Raw genomic sequence first — 25,822 nt, 5'->3', positions numbered from 1 at the left:
CTTCAAGCTAGAGTGAACATTATTGGATTGGTTCGACATTGCATTGAAATTTAATATTTTAGATAATCTGCCTACACCACTGAAATGATGTTAAACTTTACAATCAAAATGTTTAATAGCGATTTGTCTCCAGATTTGACTGTAATGCAAAAACTGACACTTCAAACCAAATCAACATTTAAAAACTACAACTACTTTGACAAAATATAGTCTTTAATAATGTCTAAATATATGCATCTAAATGAAAACCAAATGCAAAATAACTATGTCTGAATCAAATATTCCCAGAAACCATGAAATACACAGTAATGTTGACATTTTTATATGGTTATACATCCATCTAGTGGTTTCACATGGCATTACAGATGGTAAATGCATAATTTAGGCGTAAATATTTAGTACAGTAAAATCTCCTTTAAATACACGTTAAAGGAAAAACAAAAATCTGGCATCAACCCTGATCAGGAGACATGGTGAAATTATGCATAGTAGTGCAGATACTTTCAGTAGCATCAAGATTACAAACTAATATCATATGGTCTGCTGAAGAGGAGGATGATTAGGATAAATAGAGTGAATACACAGAAATGTCATTTCCTAATATTAGCTCGAAATTCAGAATGAACACATGGTAGTCAGTCTAATGGTAGCCTACACAGCTTATAAAGGATCATGCTTTTTTGTTTAATTATTTAATTTAATTTTATTGTATTATTAATTATTTATTGATTTTTTTTATATATATCTGTGCATTAAAAATACCATCCCCACAATAAGAATGACGCTGAGTCAAATTAAAATAAAGATGTGTTCTCACGTCTGGAGTTTTTATTGAACCAATCAGATAAGAGTAAATCGAGAGTCAGCAAGAGCTTCATCTGATTGGCTGAAAGAAGAAGGTCCCGCCTTCCACACGCGCTTGCAAATCTGAAATCAGTGAGAGAATCGTGCCAAAACTGCAAGCGTAAAGACGCAGACGTACACAGCGAGTTATTTGGCGAACATTTTGCTCTATGCACGCAAGTCATTTAGACAGTTGCAACGATTTTTTTTCTACACACACATATTGGTTTTACGCAGTCAATCCGTTTTGCAGTTCTTGATAAGGTTATTTTAAATTGCAAAACACTGGGCACAGGCTTGCAATACTTTTGGCTGTATTTGGGCGAAGCAACAGCGCCAAAAGTGTAAGCGCGGAAAAATGAAAGTCAGAAGAATACAGATCATATTTATTTTGCCTTAGCATGAAGTTGCAGTTTCACAACACTTGATATACACTTACAAAAAACAGTAAAAGGCTGCAAATCTTTTTTTCTTACGCTTGAAATGCAATTTGCACTTTTACAACTCTCTTCTTGAGAATGCAAAATTAATTTACGCTTGCTATCTTATGTACACTTTCACAAATCTTACCCTGCGCATGCAAATCTTTTTGACGTCATTTTACCTTCATATAAAAGTCCTGTTTACTAAATTTGACTAGAACAGGAAATAAACACACTGGAGTTTAGGTGTCCCAGATTACCCGAATTCACCCTATAAGATTTCAGCTTAGACCTACAGTAAAATAAAAATAAAAAAAGTGCTTTGCCAATTTAAAAGTGTGCTCAGGTTTGTGTGCGCGTGTGTAATGTTGCATCATCTTTAACTTACAGTTACACGAGTAATGTGAATGTAGCATACAAAAATAAAAGTTTTCATTTAATGCCATTGCAAAAACCCTCTATGCGCCATCAGGTTAATTTATTCTGTGAGCAAGTGTCCGATAAACAAGATTAGCGAGATAATTAGCTATGTGTTCTTAACACGGCTGCCCCCATGAGGCGACCCGCTCCATAAAACTTTTATTAGGATACTGTCTTCATCTCATATGAGTGTACAACATATTTCTCAAAGGTAATTCATGTAAAATCTATGTATAAATAAAAATGCAACTTTAATAAGGGGGAACAAATCATGAGCGCGGTTTTAAGAAATCTAATATCTATATATGAATTTTGATTAAATGTGGTCTGCCTAACATTTTTGTGAAAGTCCTGTAGCTATGTCTGCATGAAATACAAGCTATCCCAAAAAAGATAACATGCATATTAGAGGTTTTAGATTTGCATTATAATCCTACAATAATTTTGATTATCCACCTACGCTGTTTACGCAGCAGGTACGTGGTAGCATATAGAATTAATTGGTTTGACGTCCTCGGCGACATCTCTTCTGCGTGGACTTGGTTTTGCACAGGGTTAGACTGTTGATGTCTTGTTTAGACAGCTTTAATTTTTTAACGTTCAAGACTGAGCCTGAAAAGCTTATATTACTGACCAAAACCAAAATCGAGATGAGTGAACCAATAGGACTACTTGGATTTCATCATGCTGTAGCCGGATCAACCCGAGAGTGGCGCCAGGCCAATAGCGTTACGTGAAACACAAGATTTATGTGTCAACGTGCTGAGCTGAGCTAAAGCAGAGCTGTCAGAGAGGCAGTGAAGCCTGATCCAGCTGCTGCATACAGGCGCAGTGGATGCACTCAGATGCCCGCTCTTCGTCGGGGCTTGACTTCAGCAGCACAGTAGTCGTTTCCTTTTAGTATTTTGCCTGTTTTTAATTAGTTCCGTTCGCACTGAGAGATTCGTAAATGCTCGTACCATAATACCGCTTGTTAACGGGGTTTCTCCGTGATTTAAATGAGGCGACACACCTTTTTATAGCGGGGTGGTGTAAAATCTCTGCATTCTGAATTTGTGCATCTGTTTACCTTTTTATTAGATTTCACGATGAACACGGATATCATTCGTTTAAGCTTCTGGGATGCTTTGCCGGGCGAGCTTAAGATCTAGTTTGCAAAGCTGTGTGTGTGTGTGAATGAGTTGGTAGCGCACACATCCAGCCAACTGTAACCTTCAAGCTAACGTCAATGACAGCTAGCAGTTAGCTGGTGGGAGTCGGTGAATAGCGGGATTTCTGAGAGTTTTCCATCGCTCGTCAGCTGCGCGTTTGCAGAGGGATGCGTGAACGCGATGCATTAAATAACGAAAGGGACAAATTGCATGTCGAGATCCGGCGGGGCGCTGCTGATTCTGAACAGCTCGTGTCAAGACATCGCCATAGAGAGGGATTTCATTCATCCGAGCCTGCTCGCTAAACATGGCCTCTGCAGCCAGCAGCCTTGCTGCCTCCATCGCCAGCAAAACCAAAACCAAGAAGAAACATTTCGTGTCTCAGAAGGTGAAGCTGTTTCGGGCCAGCGACCCGCTGCTCAGCGTCTTGATGTGGGGAGTGAACCACTCGGTAAGGGTCCAGTTTTCTTACAGGTTTATAACAGCTGCGAGGCTCAGCGTGAGCGGATTGAAGGCACGTGTGACAGTTTTCTTGCGGCTTCTTGATCCCTCATTAAACTAGCATTTCCTTCATTCTGCGACTCGAAACATCAGAGGTATTTGTCCACGCGCGACACGATCAATAATCGATCTCGAGACATGGGACAAAACATGCCACTTCAGTTTTAAACGGGCGACATTTCCACTTGTTATCAGATGATTCAGTCATTTATATTTAGAAACATGATATATGTTAAATCTAAGAACAATAAGCAGATATATAATAGCTACTAGGAGGAAAACATAAGCACAATTATTCTTAAAATTAGAATAAAATTCTTATATTCTTTATAAATATCTCTTTAAAACATTTTTATTTCTTAAACTCAAATTCAGCTTTCATTCTGAAGGCCCTTTCGAGATCACACAGACCGTAATACTGTTATAAATTATTGTGCTCACATTTTCTGTCTCGCAGCCATAATGTGATCAACTCTGTCACTTGAACTGTAAATAAATAGTTTAAGATTTTTCGGTAATTTTCCTCATTTTAAGCAGGTTAGGTCCTGTTAGTTGTAAACCCAGCAAAACAAAATGGCTACTGTAATATGTGTGATATGCAGATTGTTATTATTCCATTAACACTTTACATTTTCACTACATCTGATGGTGGTGAAAATTCAACAGATGGTGCTGAAAATCAGTTTGAAAGCATCCTGTGGTGTCAGTTGATTAATTCTTTGACGTGAATGCTTTATTTGTAAATATTTATGTTTCATTTGACACATTATTTATGTATCTGGTGGTGTTGATCCATACTGAGTTATAGGAAAGCAAAAATATGGAAGAAGCAGGAGATTACAATCAAATGTAGGTGAATAATTATGATTAATCCGATAGAATCATCCAAAAGAATTTCTTGAAAAAATTTTTGTGGCATGTTTTGTCCCAGTCCTCAAGAATCAGTGAAATGATTGTGTCAAGCAAGCAAAGTGAGTGTTAGCTCAGTTGAGAGGCTCTGGCACACAGTCGTGATTGTTGAAGGTGCTGAATGACTAACTATACAGGCTGCTGTGCAGACAGCATTTAGATCCCTGATCCCTGATTCCTGATTCCTCATCCATTGCCAGCACTTAATGACTCAAGAATGCTCTTTTATTTCTCAGTTACCTAGTGAACACATAATAAACAGATTTTTAAATTTATATCCTATTCTATTATCTTATTTCTCATCATTAATTACTAGGAAAACATTTAAGTATTAACTCCAACTGTAGGACTAAATATGTGTTTTGTTTTGTTTTTAAACCTGAAAAAACACGACATGTTTAAAGAGTGCTTCTCCTGTGGGAATGGAAGATTTCCAGGTATCTGACAAACCTTTAATTGGTCTCCTGGGAATCTGAGCACCAGTGTCTGGGAGCCTTGTGCTTGCTCTTGTAATGCACATGCATGAAAAGATGCATTAAAACTATTATTTGTAACCTCTGTGTTGTGGGGAGGTGCAAACTCTACAGTATAATTATGATGAATAATGATGCTGTTCATAATCACATTTATTCTTTGGTGACACCTAAATGTCAGAATTGCTTTGTAGGCCGTATAACCCATCCTCAAACAAGACTCTTATCTAGGACTCTTGTAAACCCTGTTAGTTGATATTAAGACTTTGTAGGCCATTGTGCTGGATTAATTATCTTTAAACTTGCAACATCCAGTGTTTAAGGTCAAACCGTTTCAGGCAGTACACTTAAAAAAAAAAAAAATACAGTAAAATCAAAACTCATCGCAAACAGCTCTTCCACAACCTGAGAAGAGAAATATGTATATATACAGTGCACAGTGTCATTCACACAAACACAGTATAACACAATATAAATAACACAACATTCATTTAACAACATCCTATGTAAGATAAAACCTTAAAGTACACAACTGGTAAAAATTAAGAACAAAACAATTAGAAGTCACACAGGGAATTCTGGAAGCGTCAATTCACTGTTTTTTATTATAAATTATAAAATGACTTGTTCTTTTTCACTTTAAAAAAACATGACTGTAAAATTACATTAAATGTAATTACAGTTATTCATCGAATATAGTTCAAAAACTTACAGTTAACCAGTAACAGGTTTTTACTGTAGCATTTTTACAGTCTTTTACTGTTAAAATCTTGATCATTTTTTACAGTGTGTTTTTTGAGTGACTTCATGCTTCACAAACTCATATGTACTGTAGTATATGAGTCTCTGACTAAGTGTTTCGGTGAAAGAGTTGTGTCGTCTGTCAACAGGATATGAGTGTTTAATTAGGAAGGAATACTTTACAAGTGCATCTCCTCCGAGTATAGTAAAACACAAGCCAGCATCCCAGTTTTGAAATGGAGAGGTTGTTCGAATGGCCTTTTGATTCATTTTCTCACCAGGCCTAGAGCTTGGCTGCATGTGTGTGTGTGTATATATCAAGACATAGATTGTCAATTTTTGGCATGAACTCCCATCTTGAAGGAGTTTTTTTGTCGTTGTGTGTTTGTGTAGAATAGCATCACTAAACCCCAAGACGAATCTGTGTTGCCTGCAGGTTTGTGCTCCCAAACATCGTTAGCACATTCTTCCCATCCATCCTTCGTGTTTCACTTTATCGACGCTATATGATAATGAGATCTTTTGACCTCATAAATGTAGTTTTCAGGAATATCGCCTGTGGGTTTAGCCTATTTTTATAATTTAGGCCAATACAGCCCCTCCTTTGAGCACATATATATCCACACCGTCTTGCGTATGCATGATGCCTGTCTGTGTCTTTCATACTTCAAGATTCATCTCTTCTCTCTCATCTAATCCACACCCCTCCTTTTCTATTCTCCCCTTTTAGATGTTTTATCCTCTCATTCAGCACTGAGTCAGATGAGCTTTTTCATGTGGATTACGTAAGAGTCTTGGAGGTATAACTTAAGTCTGAGGTGAAGGACATAAAGGCCTCTTCCATTGTGGCAGGAACTTCCCTAACGGCCAGAATGAGAAATTGCCTTAACTAGAGCCCAAAACCCCTCCATACACACTCAGCCAGTCTCTTTTCACAGCACATAAGGAACGACACTGTCTGTTGCCCTTGATGTGAATTTGTAGTAGTGCTGTGTTATGTAAAGCGGTTGATAAGCCGTATGTGCTGACAGATATTAGTCTGTTGAGAAAACAGGCTTTAGTAATGGAATTATTTTAGCTCTGATTTGAAATGCAATAAAAAGAAGTATGAAATCGCTTGTAATGTTAACGGCGCGCATGTTCTAGAGTGACTTTCATAAAACACATGGCCTACTCTGCCAGAAAAGCCTCTGGTTGCTTGCTTGATTAATCTCAGTGGCTTTATCCAAATGAAATTGTATGTTGATTATGTAACTGAGTGTAAAGGGGTGGGGGTCAAGAGCCGCTACGCCATATACTATCTATATGTGGATGTAATTACATCAACGCACTCTCACTACTATTTATATTTATCACGTCACAGTTCTTATTACCAATTTTATTTTGTAATTAGCTTTAAGTGTAAAATTATCATGCATACACTGTGCTTTCAAGTGGAATGTCTAGTTTTAAATGACTAATGTTACCTTTATTTATATATATATATATATATATATATATATATATATATATATATATATATATATATATATATATTATAGTATTTATTTATTGAACAATTTTATAAATTAAAATATTAAATTATATATTAAAATATTATATATTTTTATATTTTTCATTAAATTAATATTTTAATATATTTTACATATATATCTTAATATTTAACATGTATATATTATCAATAAATGTAAAAAAATTATCATTTAATTTATTATTTGTTAATATTGCATATTTATATAGCTTTTTCTAATATACATGCATGTACAGTATTATTAACACACACACACATTAAATATTTTTATATATAAAATTGTATTGTTTATTTACAATAAATGTATTTAAATATTATAAATAAATAAAAATATGATATAAATTGATTAAAAATGTGATTATAATATGATAAACTATCATTATTATTAAAATGTATTAATAATTAAATATTAAATGTACAGAAAATTCAATTTTACTCTGAATCGCATGGGACATACATTGTGTGTGTGTGTGTGTGTGTGTGTGTGTGTTTGCGTCAGACAAGCTCAGGCTGGTTGACCGTGATTTGTCCTTTCCCATTTTCAGCTGCTGCTGTTTCAGTGCTGCTTTCATTGAACCCTCTGCCCTCTCCCCCAGTCTTGCAGTTGCTTTCTTTTTTATCTCTTTGTAGATTACTGTTTGGCTTCGTTTTAAATCACAAAGCATAGCCTTCTTTACTGAAATGCTTCTTAATCGACAAGAGGACACCCCCTGATGCAGCAGGGACAGATGGAGGCACAGGAAGATGCACAAAAATAACTCTCTGCATACACGCAACACGTCATTGTGTGTGTGTGTGTGTGTGTGTGTGTGTTTGTGTGTGGTGTATTCAAGTGATGGAAAAGGAGTGTCAAATAGCCAGGTTGGATTCCACCATGTAGGACAAACGGACGTGTGCACCAAAATCTGGTTATCCTTGGATAAGTAGGCACTTTTCTCAGTCACACAACTGACTTGAGTTTAAGTGTAGTCATGCATGTGCTATTGCCCATGAAAGACCACTTGTCGTGTACTGAATTATTTAAAACGATAAAAAAGGAAGTGGACAGTCCGGCCAATAAGTAATGCTTACTCTGTTGGCGCAGACGGCTCTGTTTTTCACTGCTGCTGTTGTTAGTGAAAGGAAGTTTTTTCTTGGCAGTGGTCCATCAGTGCAGCACATTTTGAGGAATGGCCCCTGTACTGCAGATAGTTCTCGGTAAATAAGAAAACGCTCTGATTTATTCATTTGGAGCAGGTCCAGAAGTCTCCTGTACAACAGATATAAAGCTATTTTAGATATGCCTCAGCTGTTCAAATTATTTTGTAATCTGGCATTATTGAATTATTTTCTCCCTGTTATTTTCTTCCAGATAAATGAACTCAGTCACATCCAGATTCCTGTTATGCTGATGCCTGATGACTTCAAAGCCAACTCAAAGATCAAGGTGGACAACCACCTCTTCAACAAGTAAGAAAGACTGATTCCAGTTTTTTTTTTCTCAACTTTGTGATAATTTTGCTATGTATATGTTCATTGCTTTGCTTTTGTTAGTTATCAGCTTTTGTACCTTTTTCTACTTCCAAAGAGAGAACATGCCAAGCCATTTCAAGTTTAAGGAGTACTGTCCTCTAGTCTTCCGCAATCTGAGGGAGCGGTTCTCCATTGATGATCAGGAATATCAGGTACATAAGTGCTTAAGTAAGTGGTAAAGTGCTTCCATGGAGGCAACCACCCTCCACTGCATGTCAGATGGTCCTTTGCCTCTGTGCCGTGCGTTACAATAGTTTATACGATGGGGCTGTTGAATGCCTAAAGTAGTTCCAGGCAGGTCTTGTCCACATTACATGTCCATATCATTTCACTAAATGATTCCTGTTATTTCAAAGGGCTTTACAGCTTACAACAGCAAAAGAACCAAAACCCACAATGACACCGACCAAGCAAGTAAATATAGTAAAAAAAATTACATTTTACCATGTACGGAAAGCACATACTCTCTTTCTCCCACTCAAATGTACACACACATATCTATGCACACACATACAGTACGGACACACACTCGTGCACACAGAAACATGTTGTCAGTGCTGCTCTGTATAAGTGCTCTTTATTAGTAAAATAGTTTAGCAACTTAAAAGCTACATGACATTTCTCAAAAGCGAGGTAAAAACGGCACTGTTCTTGAAACAGATTAACTTACAGTTTTGCTAATATTAGAGACGTTGCTGCCAAACACTGTTGAGAGACTTAAGTAATTTACATACTCTTAATCTGTCTCTCTCGCTATAATTACTTCATTATTAACTGCATTTGTCTGCTATCAACGGCTCAAGCCACTGTTACTCTGGTCTAAAATGACATTTTGGAATCAGCAACAGAGGCGTGGGTTGAAATGCATAAGATGTTAATCCTACACATGAGCATTTTAAGGACAAAAACCTAACGAATGTTTTGAAATACAACATACGAACAATATTTGAGGTGTATTAGCGGAATAAGTGACTCCGGTCCGGTCCGTTGAATTATTAGAAACTAGTGCTTCGCCTCGTTTGGCCATTTGCCAGCATTGACGAGTTAAAGCTGGATATGATGTTTGCAGGGTAAAAGGGTAAAAATGACAGTTCATTTCATCAGTTACGACTTGTTAAATCTGACACAGCTTTGACACAGACAGAGAGATGAAATAGTGCTGTAAGGTCACATTTATTTGAATTAATTTATTTTTAATTTTTATTTGAATTAATTATCTAGAGAGAGAGAGAGAGAGAGGGGGATTAAATTTGCGTGTGTGAATTACCTGCGTTTGCGTGTCTCTCTACAAACAATTAAGCTTTAGTTACTTGAGTTACTTTATTTGTGTTTAGTTACTTCAAAAACAGTGCTTTTACCTCCTTGTTGCTGAGAAATATAATGTAGCGATACAGTATCGAAGCTATTTTATTAATAAAAGTTGTGGGCAGGGCTGACAATAAGTTTATGTGCTCCTGAATGTTTCAATTTGTGCGCAGTGTGTGTCAAACGAAAGCAGCATACTAATATAGAACGTGATTAAACTTGGAACTAGGGCTGAACAATATTGGGGGAAAAAACACAAATTGCGATATTTTGTTTTTCTGCAATATATATTACGATATGGAAAAAAAATCACCAGATGACTTGAATAGGTCTGTTTGGAAAAAAAAGAAATCATGATTGGGGTGATTTTGTAGGTGAGTAAATCAGCATAGAAAATACAAGCGAAGATGAATATAATAGTACAAAAATACAAATGAAATTCAGTGTTCACGTGCATCTACGTGGCTCTCACCGTGTCTACACCGGACGCGACAAAATACTATAGAACCCAATATAACCAGTGGTGCTGTCTTGCTACACTGGATGCGGCGCAGCGCGACACAACAAGTCTCCGACAGTAAACTGATGCCTTGTTCTATTTCAAATGATTCGCAAAGGTCGCTATATAACGATCAGTATATTAAACATTGCACATCCTATGATGTGACTATCGCGGATGCGCATATGGCAATATCGATGCTGAAACGATATATCGTGCAGCCCTACTTGGAACTACCTGTGCATTAAACAGTTTTAATGCACACCTGCCAGCCAATGATAATCGAGTATTCTGACAGACTATGGTATAAGGGGTTGTATCATATATTAAGGTCATTTTTTAATTTATTATTATTATATTTTATGTTTATTTCTTTTTTCACAATGTTAGATTTTTGTCCCCAGAACAGTTACATTTAAGTTTTTATTTTCTTCATCCTTCAAATGTGAAATGAGCAGCAGTCTGGGCCCATTTTTTCAGTCTGTTCACACATCGACTGCAAGTTTGTCATGTCCAATATAATTTTTTTACTGCCTCATCCTTCAATAAGCCTCTTTGCAATGTCTGCAGTGCACCGTGACACATTCACCCTGAAATGTGCCGCCCAAGCTGTTGAGAGCCTGTGCATGTGAAGGTTAAGGTCTGAAAGTAACATTCCCGGCTGGAATCTGTCAGTTGTTGTTGATTCAATGTTGAAAATTGTTGAAACCACATGATTCTAAATTTGATTTAATTTGTAAAATTTAAACTTGAACCATTATTCAAGCTTGATCCATTCACCTGGGAATAAATGTTGATTACTCATGATATGACGTCTTTAAAATGAAGCATTTGTGTTTCTCAGTTCATATGTAGAAGTTTTATAAGTAAACTGCAATAATAACAGGTTTTAGTTTCTACAGCCATCATCAAATCTTTCAGGCTTAGATCAAGTTAAATGCCATATGCTGAAAATACTGTATTGAATTTGGCCCATCTCCCAGAATACTTCAATACTACACTTACACTGCTGTTGACCCAGCACTGGGATTGTTGGAATCAACATTTAAATTTCATTGAAGTGAAAGTGCAGTTTTTTAATGCTTTTGTGTTTGAATGTCTCCAGGTGACTTCAGTAAAACATCTTAACCGATATGAATATCAACAAGAGAAAAAAATATTGGCTTATCTGGCCTGTTGTGAGATAGGGACAGCAGGGGAAAAACAGTGCTAATGCAGCTAACCAAGAAATTGTGTACAGGTAGAATAGCAAAATAGGCTTCTAAAGGCCCGTTCACACTAAGCACGATATAGTTCTAAAAATCATTCTCAATATTAAAGAATAGCAGAGTCCACACCACAACTAAAACAATAAAGGCACAGAGAAACGATATCGTTGGAATCAATTTCAGAGCTCAAGAATTTAAAGCAGCAGATGCGCGTGCGCTTAGAATAAACAGACGATATCGTTCGCTAGTGTGGACACTAATATCTTTATAGTTATATTTATAGTTATCGTTCTTGGTGTGAATAGGGCTTGAGGGTCATGAGAAAAAATCTTGGCATATCTGCAAAAGCATGTACAAGGTAAAAAATAAATAAAATAATTTAGCATATTGTTCGGCCTGTGCAGTTCATTGTATTACATTTATATTTAAACTTAGTCATTTAGCAGACGCTTTTATTTTATCCAAAACAAGTTACAAATGAGGGCAATTGAAGCAATCAAAATCAACAAAAGAGCAATGATATGCAAGCGCTATAACAAGTCTCAATTAGCTTAATGCAGTATCTGTAGCAAGTTTTTTTATATATATATAGAAAAAGAATAGAGCAAGCTAGTGTTAGAGGCCTTTTTTGCTTTTGTTAATTGTATAATAAATAAAAAGAAAATAAATAGATAAAATACAAAAATATTTTTTTTATTTAAGAATAGAATTAGAGAGTGCTAGAGTTAGAAGGCAAGGCAAGTTTATTTATATAGCACATTTCATACACAATGGTAATTCAAAGTGCTTTACATAAAAGGAAGTGAAATAGTCATTAAAAATAATAAGAAATTAAAAATAATAAAAATCAACAATAAAAACAAAGTGATTTAAATATTGATTTTAAAAGAATGTAAAACATTTAAGAATAGAAAGTGATTATACATAGTGCAATCAGTTCGGACGTAGCACAGTGCTCATTCAACAAATGCACAGCTAAACAGATGAGTTTTGAGTCTGGATTTAAAAGTGGCTAATGTTTTAGCACATCTGATATCTTCTGGAAGCTGGTTCCAACTGCGGGTGGCATAATAGCTAAAAGCAGACTCCCCTTGTTTTGTGTGAACCCTTGGTATTTCTAACTGACTCGATCCTAATGATCTGAGTAGTCTGTTAGGTTTATATTCAGTGAGCATATCTCCAATGTATTTAGGTCCTAGGCCATTTAGAGACTTATAAACGAGTAAAAGTACTTTAAAATCAATCCTAAATGTAACTGGAAGCCAGTGTAAGGACCTGAGGACTGGTGTGATATGCTCAAATTTTCTGGTTCTAGTCAGAATCCTGGCAGCAGCGTTCTGGATGAGCTGCAGCTGTCTAATGGTCTTCTTTGGAAGGCCGGTGAGGAGACCATTACAATAATCCACCCTGCTGGTGATAGGTCAAATAAAGATGGTAGAGATGTGTTTTTAGCCGTTTCTTGAAGATGGCTAAGGACTAAGCTGCTCAGATTGAGTTGGGCAGGTTATTCCACCAGGAGGGAACAGTTAATGAAAAAGTCTGTGAAAGTGATTTTGTGCCCCTTTGGGAAGGCACAATAAAGCGACGTTCATTTGCAGAACGCAAGCTTCTAGAGGGCACATAAGTCTGAAGTAATGAGTTTAGGTAAAGATATTCAAATATTTCAGCTTTTTCTGATGGATTTGTTGATAATCTTGACAGTTTGATCAATTCTTGGTAATCAAATCTGGAATCCTAAAGCAAAACCAGTTGAGAACCACTGATTTACTAAATCATTTTTTGTCAGAAATTTGGAACAGCTTTTAACATCATGAAAGCGAATCCCACTCAGTACAACGGCAACACAGAGTGTGTCTATTGCAATGAACCGCAGAGACCTTGCATTTTTGGCAGCTATACTAAAGATGGCATCCAAAGCACAGGGAGTAACGCAGCTGTGCTTTTGCTGGTTGAATAATGCCATTTTAATGCATACCCACTGACTTCTGTCTTTCTGCACAGGGCAGCAACTGCCACACGTTCTTTCTCATTTTTCCCATTGCCATAGAAGAGGATGTTTTGCCATCCAAATGAGCAAAATCTGCCAACGCGTTTCAGTTTGTGATGAGGTTCAATAAAAGAAGTAGCCAGACAGTACAGTCTGGCATTCCAGGCTGACTGCAGACTGCAGTCTAGGAGAAGTGCCAGTAGCGTTTCACCGTTTATTGGAGCTGTTTAGTGCAAGCCTGGCAGTGTGAAATCCTTCACTGTTCTTTCCTCCTGTGGCAGAACTCTCTGACACGCAGGGCCCCAATTCCCAGTGACGCTCAGGGCCGTAGTGGAGCTCGTTTCCACACTTCGTACAACAAGAGGTATGTCATCAAGATCATCACCAGCGAGGACGTGGCCGAGATGCACAACATTTTGAAAAAGTACCACCAGGTAGAGGGAGCATCTGTTTCTTTGTTGATCTTACGATGAGTCTTACAAGCTGTGAAGTGAATCTTTTTTTGTATTTGCCCACTGTAGTATATAGTTGAGTGCCATGGAAACACGCTGCTCCCTCAGTTTCTGGGCATGTATCGCCTCACAGTGGATGGAGATGAGACCTACATGATCGTCACTCGCAATGTCTTCAGTCACCGGCTGCCTGTTTACAAAAAATATGACCTGAAGGTGAGCACAATTCTAGTTTGAAGAGCCTGTCTTGTCTATAGTATAATGAAAATGAATAGATGGGGGCATCGTGAATGTGGTCCATAAAATGTATTCTATTTAAAGACTTCTGAGGCATATAATAGCTTTGTTTAACTCATTATTCACAGAAAATCATGACATCCACCCTAGTTGTCCCTGGTACGTTCATTATAGTTCATGAATCATGAGGAAAGTAGTGATGTCTGATTCATGAACAAATGATTCTTTTGAATCAGGTCGTAAATTGTTTTAAATGTGTCATTGAAGCAAGTAAAATAACTTTTTCATAGAATAAAAAGTCATGGTTTAATGAGAATAAATGTTTTTTTTAACGATGGCTTAATGTATTTTTTTAGGGATCCACGGTGGCAAGAGAGGCTAGCGACAAAGAAAAGGTAAACTCTTTTTTTGTTTTTAATTATATGAAGAAAGAATAGAATTTTTGAAAAGGGGGTGAACTTCTGTGCTAAAAATGTTTTCATTATTTCCAGTGTATTGTTACATAAGTGTTCAGAAAATGAACTCACATTTGCATGTTGAATGTATTGCATGTCTGCAAGTTTGGAAATTATGTGTAAGAAAAAAACATTATAATCACAGTTATAACATCACTTTCCTTTCCATGTGTGCTGTGTATTAATAAACTCCCAAAATAAAATTCTCCTGTGTGAAAGATCCCATTTTCTACACCATTCCTTGGAAAAAAAAATACTCTCTGTGCTCCTTTTCTGTTCAGTGTTTGCTTGATTTAATTTGCTTCAGAGTGTGGGAAACTGCAGGGGTGTTATTTAATTTATTTAAGTAATGGTCCTGAGAAGAATGAAAATAATTGGATTCATTTAAACCTAAGAACCGTAGTGTCTCTGTATATTGTGATACCCTATTGTTTTACACTGTAATTTAAGTGCACTGATCTCTGAATGTAAAGAGATGGTAACAGAAACCACTGTAAATAATAGATCAGAGATTGAGTACTTGTCTTCAGGAAGCATTGGACTTGTTGGATTACACGTTTTTACATTGATTTACTGTGGAAACTATATAAAAACATTCTGTACGTTAATAAAAGGCTAATGAGTTGCAGTTTATACTTGTGTACAGGATTCTCTCACATAAGGCAAACCTGATCTTGTGGGGTTTTTGTTTTTCATATCTGTGTACATATGGAGGGCATGTGAATGATTTGCATGTGTATATATATATATATATATATATTTCTATATGCATGTTAGTCTTTCTGGCATGTTAAATTGTTTCTTTGATTACTTTCTCCTCCATTGAGATTTTATATCTACATTCTAATGCTGTATATGATACTCTCAAAAATGGCAAATATTAACTGATGTATATTTGTAATTATGTGTCATATACAGACTAGATTTGTTGTCATTCACTGTATTTGATATAATATTTCCTTTGCTTCTCTTCTGTGATTTCCTTAAAGGGATAGTTCTCCCGAAATGAAAATCTGTCAAGTTCAAGTTGTTCCAAACCTTTGTGAATTTCTTTCTTCTGCTAAACACAAAAGAAGATATTTTGAAGAATGTGGGTAACCACACAGTTTCTGGTACCCACTGACTCCCATAGTATTTTATTTTTTTATCCATACCATGGAAGTCAGTGGGAATCAACAACTGTTTGGTTACCAACATACTTCAAAATATCTCCTTTTGTGTTCAACAGGAGAAAGAAGCTCCTAAAGGTTTTGGATCAACTTGAGGGTGAGTAAATGATGTCAGAATTTTCATTGAGCGAACTATCCCATTAACACTCTCCCATGATATTTTGTGTCTTCACTTGTTTACTGTACAACAGCCATGTTATCAGTCAACTTTATATCACTCTGTACTTTTTCATTTGATGCATGTATGTGAGATATTTCCATCTTTTTAATTCTTCCATTTTCTTCTGAAGGCTTTACACCTTTGCTTTATGAAATGAAGTTAAAAATGACTAAGAAAACAAGTTCTCAAAGTTATCTAGAAAGCTCTCGTCTTTCACCTCCACACACTGATTTTTGGGTGAAGCTGCTTGCATCTGACGCTCCTTTTCCCTGCAGCCACGTCCACCTGAGGAGGCTCCGTCCAAATCACGAATGAGCCAAAAGCTACAAACCATCCGGATTGCTACACGCTTTTACTGCGCCATAAGACACGTAAGGACTTGACAGCAAAGAACTGTCCCATATTGCTCTGTGTTCTTCAACATGCTTTACCCCGCATTTTGCCTCAGGAAATCACCGTTCCCTCTGGATCCCACAAGGGACTGTAAACACAAGCCCAGGGCTGGTGCTTTAAGTTGTCTTCCTGTTCCAGAAATAAAGCGGTGACGACTTCGACAATCTCTGCTGGAATTTGTGAAAAGAACTGGAATACTAGTGCGTCAGCATTTAAGTGTTCTGCTGAGCCATAGTGGGTTTTATATATACCTTCATATGTCCATCTGCATGTTCTGTTAGTTTGGATTGAAGTCTCATTCTGTGGCTCAGGAATCAAATGTTGAATAGGTCATAAAAGGTCAAAACATTTTATATATATTTTGATGTTTCTTGGAGAGAGCAATTTAGATTTTATTGTTCAGTTCTACAGGACTTCACAAAGATAAATTACTCCTCTAAAACAAAGTTATTTAGCTAAATAATGTGTTCTTTATTTGATGTTTGATAAATGTCTGAAACATTTAATGCACTGCAAATCTAAGGCATGAAATTCAGATCAATGATTTAAAGGGATAGTTCAGCCAAAAAGGAAACTATTAAACCTTTCTTCAAAACATCATCTTTTGTGTTCCACAGAAAAAGCAAAGTCGTACAGATTTGGAGCAAATGTTTTTTTTTTTTTTTTTCATTTTTGGGTGAACTATCCCTTTAATCTTGACACTAGCTGCTGTAGGCTTTGGTTTGGAATCGCTGATGTTTGTGGAAGTAGGCGTTTAGGAAATAAGCCTTGGTTTAATCATTGTAATTATTTGAATGCTGTAATTGTCTGTTGGCTCTAATGGTGAAATCTAAATCATACCCTGTTGCTCTGAGTGTCCACAGGAGGCAGTCTGCTTTATATTACACTCCACTGCTTCTGTGATCGGCTATTTTAAAGTTCACTCAGTGAATTCCCAGATGTTCATTTGTTGTGTGAGCAGATCATAAGTGTACCAGATCAAAACTTTTTTCACCCGCAAAGACTATTTGTAGATGGTGAATTTTAGTGTTATATAACTGAAAGTTGAAAAAAAAAAAAATACATAATTAAATGTTTGAATTTTGTAGTCAGTGAGGAAGTGTGTTAATTCTTTGATACTAGCAGCACCAAAAACAACTGTACCTATAATGTATCTTATTTAAATTCTATTTTATTTATTGCTGCTGAAACAAACTTTTGCCATTTCATTTGGTGCTGCTAATGGCACAGAAATGGCACCTTTGATTTTGTTCCATATGTAAAAAATATTTCTATATTAATTAATTATTTTTGTAAAAGTTTTCATTTTTGAGTCTATTAACAAATCCAAAAAATCTGAATTTATATATGTCAATGACATTTTGTTTCACTGCTGAGTAAACTGAAAGTTTAAATTTCACATGTTGCTTCTGATAAACTTTTAACACTATTTCCCAATGTGAATAACAGACCAAGGAGCTTCCAACTTACAAAGACAATGACTTCATCAACGACGGCCAGAAAATCTGCATCGATGAGGAGAACAAGAAAATGTTCCTGGAGAAACTGAAGAATGACGTAGAGGTCTGTGTGCATTATTCATCATGTTCTTTACTGCTTTCGCCCTGTTCACTTGCTTTGTTTAATGTAACTGGCTCATTAAACTCTTATCTAAACACTCATTCGTCCTAATCACCCCTCTGCGTCATTAAACTGTGTCTAATTAAAAAGACAATGAAAGTTTCATGCTTAATCCCTTGGAAAATGTGTTTCCAGTTCCTGGCCCAGCTGAAGCTGATGGACTACAGTCTGCTGGTGGGGATCCATGATGTGGAGCGAGGGGAGCAGGAACAGCCCGAGGAGGAGAGTGAAGACAACGACGCTGGAGAGGAGGAGGGGACAGAGAGCGACGGAGGGGCCACCGGCTCCCCACCAGACAGCCCCAGTAACACACTAGACAGCAATAGACCTCTGGGCCCGGGAGAGTTTGATCCTGCCATTGATGTATATGCCATCAAGAGCCATGAAAGTGAGTCGTTTTCCAGCTAGAATTAAGTTAAACATAGTTGCTAGGGTGTTGCTAGATGGTTGTAGGCTGTTAGGTTGTTGCTTACTGACCCACTAAATCTCTTACGATTTTCTTGTCCCCAGATATAGCTTGAGAGCCATTTTCAGTTTATTTTTTGCCTGTTTTATCGTCCACTGGACCAAAATTGTTCGTCAGATTATTTAGAAAACTAATAGTACACCTTCCTTTGAGGTCTGTAGCACAAATAAACAAGTAGCTCACTGAATTATATTTGTAGTTTTGAAAAATCATTATACAGGTGTATCTAAAAAATTATTAGAATATCGTGAATTTTTTTTTATATAACTTATTTCAAAAAGGGAAACTTTCATATATTCTAGATTCATTACATGTAAAGTAAAACATTTCAAAAGTTTTTTTTGGTTTTAATTTTGATGATTAGAGCTTACAGCTCATGAAAGTCAAAAATCCAGTATCTCAAAATATTAGAATATTTCCTAAGATCAATCAAAAAAAGGATTTTCAAAACAGAAACGTATAAGTTCCTTAAAGTATGTTGATTTCTGCACTCAATACTTGGTCGGGGCTCCTTTAGCACAAACTCCAGCATCAGTGAGGTGTGGCATGGAAGCGATCAGCCTGTGGCACTGCTGAGGCGCTATTGAGCCTTCAGCACGTCTGTATCGTTGGATCGACTCTTTCTCATCTTTCTCTTGAAAATATCCCATAGATTCCATATGGGGTTCAGGTCAGGCATGTTGGCCGGCCAGTCAAGCACAGTAATATCATGGTCAGCAAACAACTTAGAAGTGGTTTTGGCACTGTGGGCAGGTGCTAAAGTCCTGCTGAAAAAGGAAATCAGCATCTCCATGAAGCTTGTCAATAGATGGAAGCATAAAGTGCTCCAAAATTTTCTGGTAGACAGCTGCATTGACTTTGGACTTGATAAAACACAATGGACCAACACCAGCAGACGTCACGGCACCCCAAATCATCCCTGACTTCGGAAACTTTACACTGGACTTCAAGCAGCTTGGATTCTGTGCCTCTCCACTCTTCCTCCAGACTCCAGACCTTGATTTCCAAATGAAATGCGAAATTTACTTTTATCTGAAAAGAGGACCACTGAGCAACAGTCCAGTTCTTTTTCCCCTTAGCCCATGTAAGATGTTGATGTTGTTTCTGTTTTAGAAGTGGCTTGGTAGCCCTTTTCCTGAAGACGTTTGAGCTTGGTGACTCTTGATGCACTGACTCCAGCTTCAGTCCACTCTTTGTGAAACTCTCCTAAGTGTTTGAATCAGCTTTGCTTAACAGTATTTTCAAGCTTGTGGTCATCCTTGTTGCTTGTGCACCTTTTCCTACTCAATTTCTTCTTTCCGGTCAACTTTGCATTTAATATGCTTTGATACAGCACTCTGTGAACAGCCACCCCTTTCAGTGATGACCTTCTGTGATAGACCCTCTTTATGGAGGGTGTCAATGATTGTCTTCTGGACCATTGCCAAGTCAGCAGTCTTCCCCATTATTGTGGTTTCAAAGAACAAGAGATACCCAGAATTTATACTGTATGGATGGTCATTTAATGAAACTCAAATGTAAATATTCTAATATTTTGAGGTACTGGATTTTTGACTTTCATGAGCTGTAAGCTCTAATCATCTAAATAAAAAAATAGAAAAAAACTTTTGAAATGTTTTACTTTACATGTAATGAATCTAGAATATATGAAAGTTTCACTTTTTGTAATAAGTTACCAAAAAAATTGACTTTTTCACGATATTCAAATTTTTTGAGATGCACCTGTACACTGGGGAAGAAAAAAAATCTATGTTACAATGAACAGTATAGATGGACACCATTGCTCTGTAAATATTTTACGTTAAGCCATATTTACATTATAATGTATAATATTGCACATTCAGTGCTCCGAAATGTTTTTTTTTTTTTTATTAGTTATAGTTTAATTTAACATAATAACATTGCCCTGACACACAAATCTTTATATATATATATATATATATATATATACAGTCACAGCCAAAAATATCGGCACCCTGGTTAAATATGATCAAAGAAGGCTGTGAAAATTAATCTGCATTGTTAATCCTTTTGATATTTAATTTAAAAAATTCACAAAAATCTAACCTTTCATTGGATAAGAAGAATTTAAAATGGGGGGGAAATATCATTATGAAATAAATGTTTTTCTCTAATACACATTAGCCACAATTAACGGCACCCTTTTATTCAATACTTTTTGAAACCTCCATTTGCCAGTTTAACAGCTCAAAATTTTCTCCTATAATGCCTGATGAGGTTAGAGAACACCTGACAAGAGATCAGAGACCATTCCTTCATCCAGAATCTCTCCAGACCCTTTAGATTCCCAGCTCCATGTTTCTCTTCAGTTCACTCCACTCATTTTCTATAGGGTTCAGGTCAGAGGACTGGAATGGCCAGCAGAAGCTTGGTTTTGTGCTCAGTGACCCATTTTTGTGTTGTTTTTGATGTTTGTGTTTGGATTATTGTACGGTTGGAAAATCCAAACATGGCCCATTATAAGATTTCTAACAGAGTCAGTCACTTATTGATTTTTTTATCTGTTGGTATTTGATAGAATCCATGATGGCATGTGTCTAAACAAGATGTTCAGGACCTCCAGCAGAAATATAGTCCCACAACATCAAAAATAGAGCAGTATATTTCATTGTACACATGGGGTACTTTTTATCCCTGTGTTCACAAAACTCATCTTGAGTGTTTGCTGCTAAAAAGCTGATTTTTTAGTTTGATCTGACCATAGAAGCCAGTCCCATTTGATGTTCCCGTCATGTAACTGATAACTGAATATGCTGGAGTTTGTTTTTGGATGAGCGAGGAGAATTTTTCTTGAAACCCTCCCAAACAACATGTGGTGATGTAGGTGCTGTTTGACAATTTTTTTAAAGGTTTTCTGACCCCGAGACTCAACTATTTTCTGCAATTCTCCAGCTGTAGTCTTTGGAGAGTCTTTAGCCACTCAAACTCTCCTTCTCACCGTGCATTAGGACGATATAGACACACGTCCTCTTCCAGGCAGTTTCGTAACATTTTATGTTGATTGGAAATTCTTAATTATTGCCCTGATGGTGGAAATGGGAATTTTCACTGTTCTAGCTTTTTTCTTAAAGCCACTTCACTAATTTGTGAAGCTCAATTATCTTTTGCTGCACATCAGAAATATATTTATAGTTTTTTCTCATTGTGATGGATGATTAAGGGAATTTGGGCTTTGTTTTCCCTCCTATTTATATTTCTGTGAAACAGGAAGCCATGGCTAGATAATTTCATGTTCATAATCACCCTGGAGTGCTCAAAATTGTGAATATGAATGGGAATATACTAAAGAGATATTTTACTCATAAGAATTTCTAGGGGTGCCAATAATTGTGTCCAACATGTATTTGAGAAAAACATTTATTTCATAATAACATTTCCCCCCATTTTAAATTCTTCTTATCCAATGAAAGGTTAGATTTTTGTGAATTTTTTTAATAAAAGATCAAAAGGGTTAACAATGCAGATTAATTTTCACAGCCTTCTTTGATCATATTTACCAAGGGTGCCGATATTTTTGGCCATGACTATCTATATATATATATATATATATAGAAATATAAAATGCTATATTTTAGGTAACACTTTACAATAAGGTTCCATTTGTTAACTACAGTAGTTAACATAAACTAACAATGAAAAATACATATAAAGCATTTAATAATCTTAGTTAACAAATGGAACCTTATTGTAAAGTGTTACCATTTTTTCTTTGTTTTCTTTTTTTCTTTTTTGTCTTTACAAAAAGAAATATGCAGCAAGCTGGAAATAATACAGTTGTAATGCAACTCCATAAGTTCATAAATGTTTTCTTATAAATATTTGTTTATTAAATGTTACATTGTCATTTTTCTTTACAAAAACAAAAAAATTAAACAATCTTGAAAGTATACAGCTTTAATGCAACTCCAAAATTTTATAAATGCTTTTTTATATTTACTAGAAATATTCAATCATTAAATGTTACATTTCCCTGCTTTTTTTCATTACAAAAATAAAATATGCAACAAGCTAAAAAAAAATTACACAAATCAGCAGTATTTGCAACAACGGTGTTAAATGCATTTTAGGAAACCATGCATTTCAGTTTGCAAGGCATTTAAATGGATGCACAAGGTCAGTAGATTAAATTAAAGTTAAATATTCAGCACTGGCAGTGCAGCACTGTGCCAAAAAGCAAGTAACAGTTCTGTCTCACTTTATTCCAGTTGTATCTTGCTTAATAACAGTAGTGCATTCTACCTTTCAGATGCTCCTAAAAAAGAAATCTACTTCATGGCGGTGATTGACATTCTCACTCCATATGATGCCAAGAAGAAAGCAGCCCACGCAGCTAAGACAGTCAAACATGGGGTGAGAGTCCAATATGTCATAAACACAGTGCTAGTATTAAATTAGTCCTCAGTTTACTCAAAATCGACAAATTTTTTTGCTCTTTCTTTCTCCAGGCAGGGGCTGAGATCTCAACGGTCAACCCCGAGCAATATTCAAAGCGGTTTTATGATTTCATCACCACCATTCTGTCCTAACTGCTGCCTGAGGCTGGAGTGAGGCGGAGTAACAGGTGGTCACATGTGAGCTCATATCCTGGGAGAGGTTTTGCTGTGGGTAACGGATCCAGTGTCTCTCTCCCACTTGTCACAGGATCACGTCTGAGATCTGTCAAGATCTTTTTTTTGTTTACAATTTGTTTACTTTTTCGCCTCTGTTGGATTTTTCGGTAGGTTTATGGCTCCATGTGGTTGATAAGGCATACATGTGATATAGTCATGCATATATAGCATTCTGTACCTTTGTGTTAGATATTGTTGACTGAGAAACCGAGTGATGTTGTTTGTGCCCAGCTACGTGGTATGATTATCATACTGGAATTCTCAAAGCTGCTTATATATTTATTGTCTTTATGTTCTTTGTGGAGAAAATTCATTGTTCTCAAAGGAATAGTTTACCCAGAAATTTGACTTTGCTGAAAACGTACTCACCCTCAGACATTCCAAGATGTAATTGAGTTTCTTCATATGAACTGATTTGGAGAAATGTAGCATTACATCAGTTGCTCACCAATGGATCCTCTGCAGTGAATGGGTGCCGTCAGAATGAGAGCTGATAAAAACATCATAATAATCCACAAGTAATCCACACAACTCCAGCTGATCGATTAATGTCTTGTGAAGCAAAAAGATGCATGTTTGTACTAAACAAATTCATCAAGGCATTTTTAACTTTGTGCAGATTATGATTGGACTCTTTCTGACGGCACCCATTCACTGCATTCCGTTGGTGAGCAAGTGATGTAATGCTAAATTTCTCCAAATCTGTTTCGACAAACTCATCCACGTCTTGGATGGCCTGAGACAGAGTATATTTTCATCAAATTTATTTTCTTTATTTTTAAGTGAACTATTCCTTTAATTAAAAAGTCCGGTTTTAAATAACTAAAATGTATTTCAATTTATAAAATAACTTTAGCCCTGAACAAATATGACCAGAGTCAGAATAAAAAAAAATTGGAACATAATTGTTTGAAAGTGTTTATTGCACTATCGCTCTTTAGCTGCAGACAGTAATCAAATCTGTTTACAAAGCGTTTGTAACATTGGAGAAGAATGCAACTTCAGGATCAATTACTGCATTTATAGTTAAGATCCAATCAGCAAATTGGATTTAGATGATCTGCCTGTTGTGCATTGTAAAGTCTTGCACAGGAGCTCAATATTTGCAATTGGCTCCGATAATAACGTTTAGTATAATGCAAATGTTTTTGCACATGATGTAATGCACCAAAACGTTTATGCAAATGATTCCAGTTTTACCACTGACTCGCAGAGGGTCATGCAATAGTAGTGATTCGTAGAATGTGTTAAGCACCTAATGGGTTACATGTGCGTTGCCACTTTTGTATCCCTAGTGAAGGAACAAAACATTGCCTGTTTTATGTTGTTTAGCTCTTAATTAGAGAACATCATATGAAAATGAAGCATATTTTGTACCTCCCTTTTTTTACAGTAATATTTAGCAAGTTTACAGTGGGCCGTTCTCTTGAGAATGCAGTTGTGCTGGCGCTATATAGATGCTTGAATCTGCGTATAGTGTTTCAGCTGCACTGTAAAGAGCGAGAATGCTGCCTCTTACTGTTGAGCTCTCTCTCTCTCTCTCTCTCTCTCATCATTGTTGAAACTTTGTGTAATCCCAGAGACCTTTAGTATTATAAAAATATATAGATATTGTGATATGTCTTCTTCTGAAATATCGTTTGCAAAGTAATCCTAGATATTCTACTGTTTGTGTTGACATATATACACTGTGCGAGGGTGTGCCTTTTTTACTCTGAATTATTTAATTTTGTATTTGAATCATTTTTTTAAAAAGAGACGTTTGAAAAATGTTATTTTCTAAAAAGGGAAAAGTGAATAGGACAAATCCTAAGGTGGTTTTGCTGTTCCTGTGTAGATGTGTAAATATGCAAGTGTATTATGTGTTTGCAATATTATGACAATGTTGCAGTCCTAACGGTACAAAAACGTAAAGATTTTCCTGAAATTATTAACCTGATCAATTTGCTTTATTACACTACATTGTTGTTATAATTGAAGTTGTTTTTTGTTAACATTTTTTGAGGCTCGATGTGTTTCTGTATTTTGATTTCTGTCCTATCAATTACTAATTAGATAATAAGCAATGTCAGTTCTTGTTTTTAGGACGGTTTCCAGTGGAAGAGGCAAGAGGCTTCATGAACACACACTCCTGACTTTGAATTTGATGTCTGTACAGCACACGTGAATCTCAAAGAAGCCACTTCTATGAGCTTTTGGGGGAAAATGACTTCACTTTGTCTCAAATTGTATAGAGTTATGATCTCATGTGTTGTAATTTACAGTGTGAGTTTGATACTTTAATGTTTGAGGAAGAGAAAAAAGCGTCAAAGGAAGATATTATCGGTTGTCAGTCTACTTGTCATAACTGTTATCTACGTCATGAAAATGTGCAGCTCTTGTGTGTATGTGCTGTAGGCCTAAAATATTTAAAAGCACTCTGTCCCATAAGCATTGCTCAATAAAACGATGCATTGCTCCGCTTGATTAATGGTTGTAATATTTATATATTATGGCAAAATCTTACTTTCAAAAGACCATTAAAAAAATATAAAGTGCTTCCCCTAAAAGGTTCATCATTACACCAGTGGATAGACAAAATAATGATTTATCAAATTTAAATTTAGCTATGTTTTTTTATAGCTATATATAACTGGAAGAGATTTTAGTTGAGTTCCAAAATAGTACTCTCAAAAGCAACAATTTGTAAATACATTGGTGATCAAAGCATGTTGTAACATATTGTTTAAACTATAAG

The 25,822-nt window shown here is 36.1% G+C and overlaps 1 protein-coding gene across 2 annotated transcripts; it reads left to right on the top strand.

The window, feature by feature from the left end:
- The first annotated feature begins 2,368 nt into the window (after positions 1–2,368).
- On the top strand, positions 2,369–25,555 carry pip4k2ab (phosphatidylinositol-5-phosphate 4-kinase, type II, alpha b). 2 transcript variants are annotated; one of them, XM_058756929.1, is made up of 11 exons: positions 2,373–3,287; positions 8,343–8,440; positions 8,559–8,655; positions 13,784–13,936; positions 14,024–14,170; positions 14,548–14,586; positions 16,251–16,346; positions 17,818–17,931; positions 18,124–18,376; positions 22,722–22,825; positions 22,921–25,555. In XM_058756929.1, exons 1-11 carry the CDS (start codon positions 3,144–3,146, stop codon positions 22,999–23,001), a joined length of 1,326 nt encoding a protein of 441 aa, XP_058612912.1. In that variant the 5' UTR covers positions 2,373–3,143; the 3' UTR covers positions 23,002–25,555. The 2 variants fall into 2 exon arrangements, with proteins under 2 accessions (XP_058612919.1, XP_058612912.1); XM_058756936.1 differs by lacking the exon at positions 16,251–16,346 and having other exon boundaries at positions 2,369–3,287.
- The last annotated feature ends 267 nt before the right edge of the window (positions 25,556–25,822 follow it).

Source organism: Onychostoma macrolepis, chromosome 02 (genome assembly GCF_012432095.1).
Source record: "Onychostoma macrolepis isolate SWU-2019 chromosome 02, ASM1243209v1, whole genome shotgun sequence".
Lineage (NCBI taxonomy): Eukaryota > Metazoa > Chordata > Actinopteri > Cypriniformes > Cyprinidae > Onychostoma > Onychostoma macrolepis.
The sequence above is the reverse complement of the archived record's forward strand: the minus strand, read 5'-3'. Positions and strand labels throughout refer to the sequence as shown.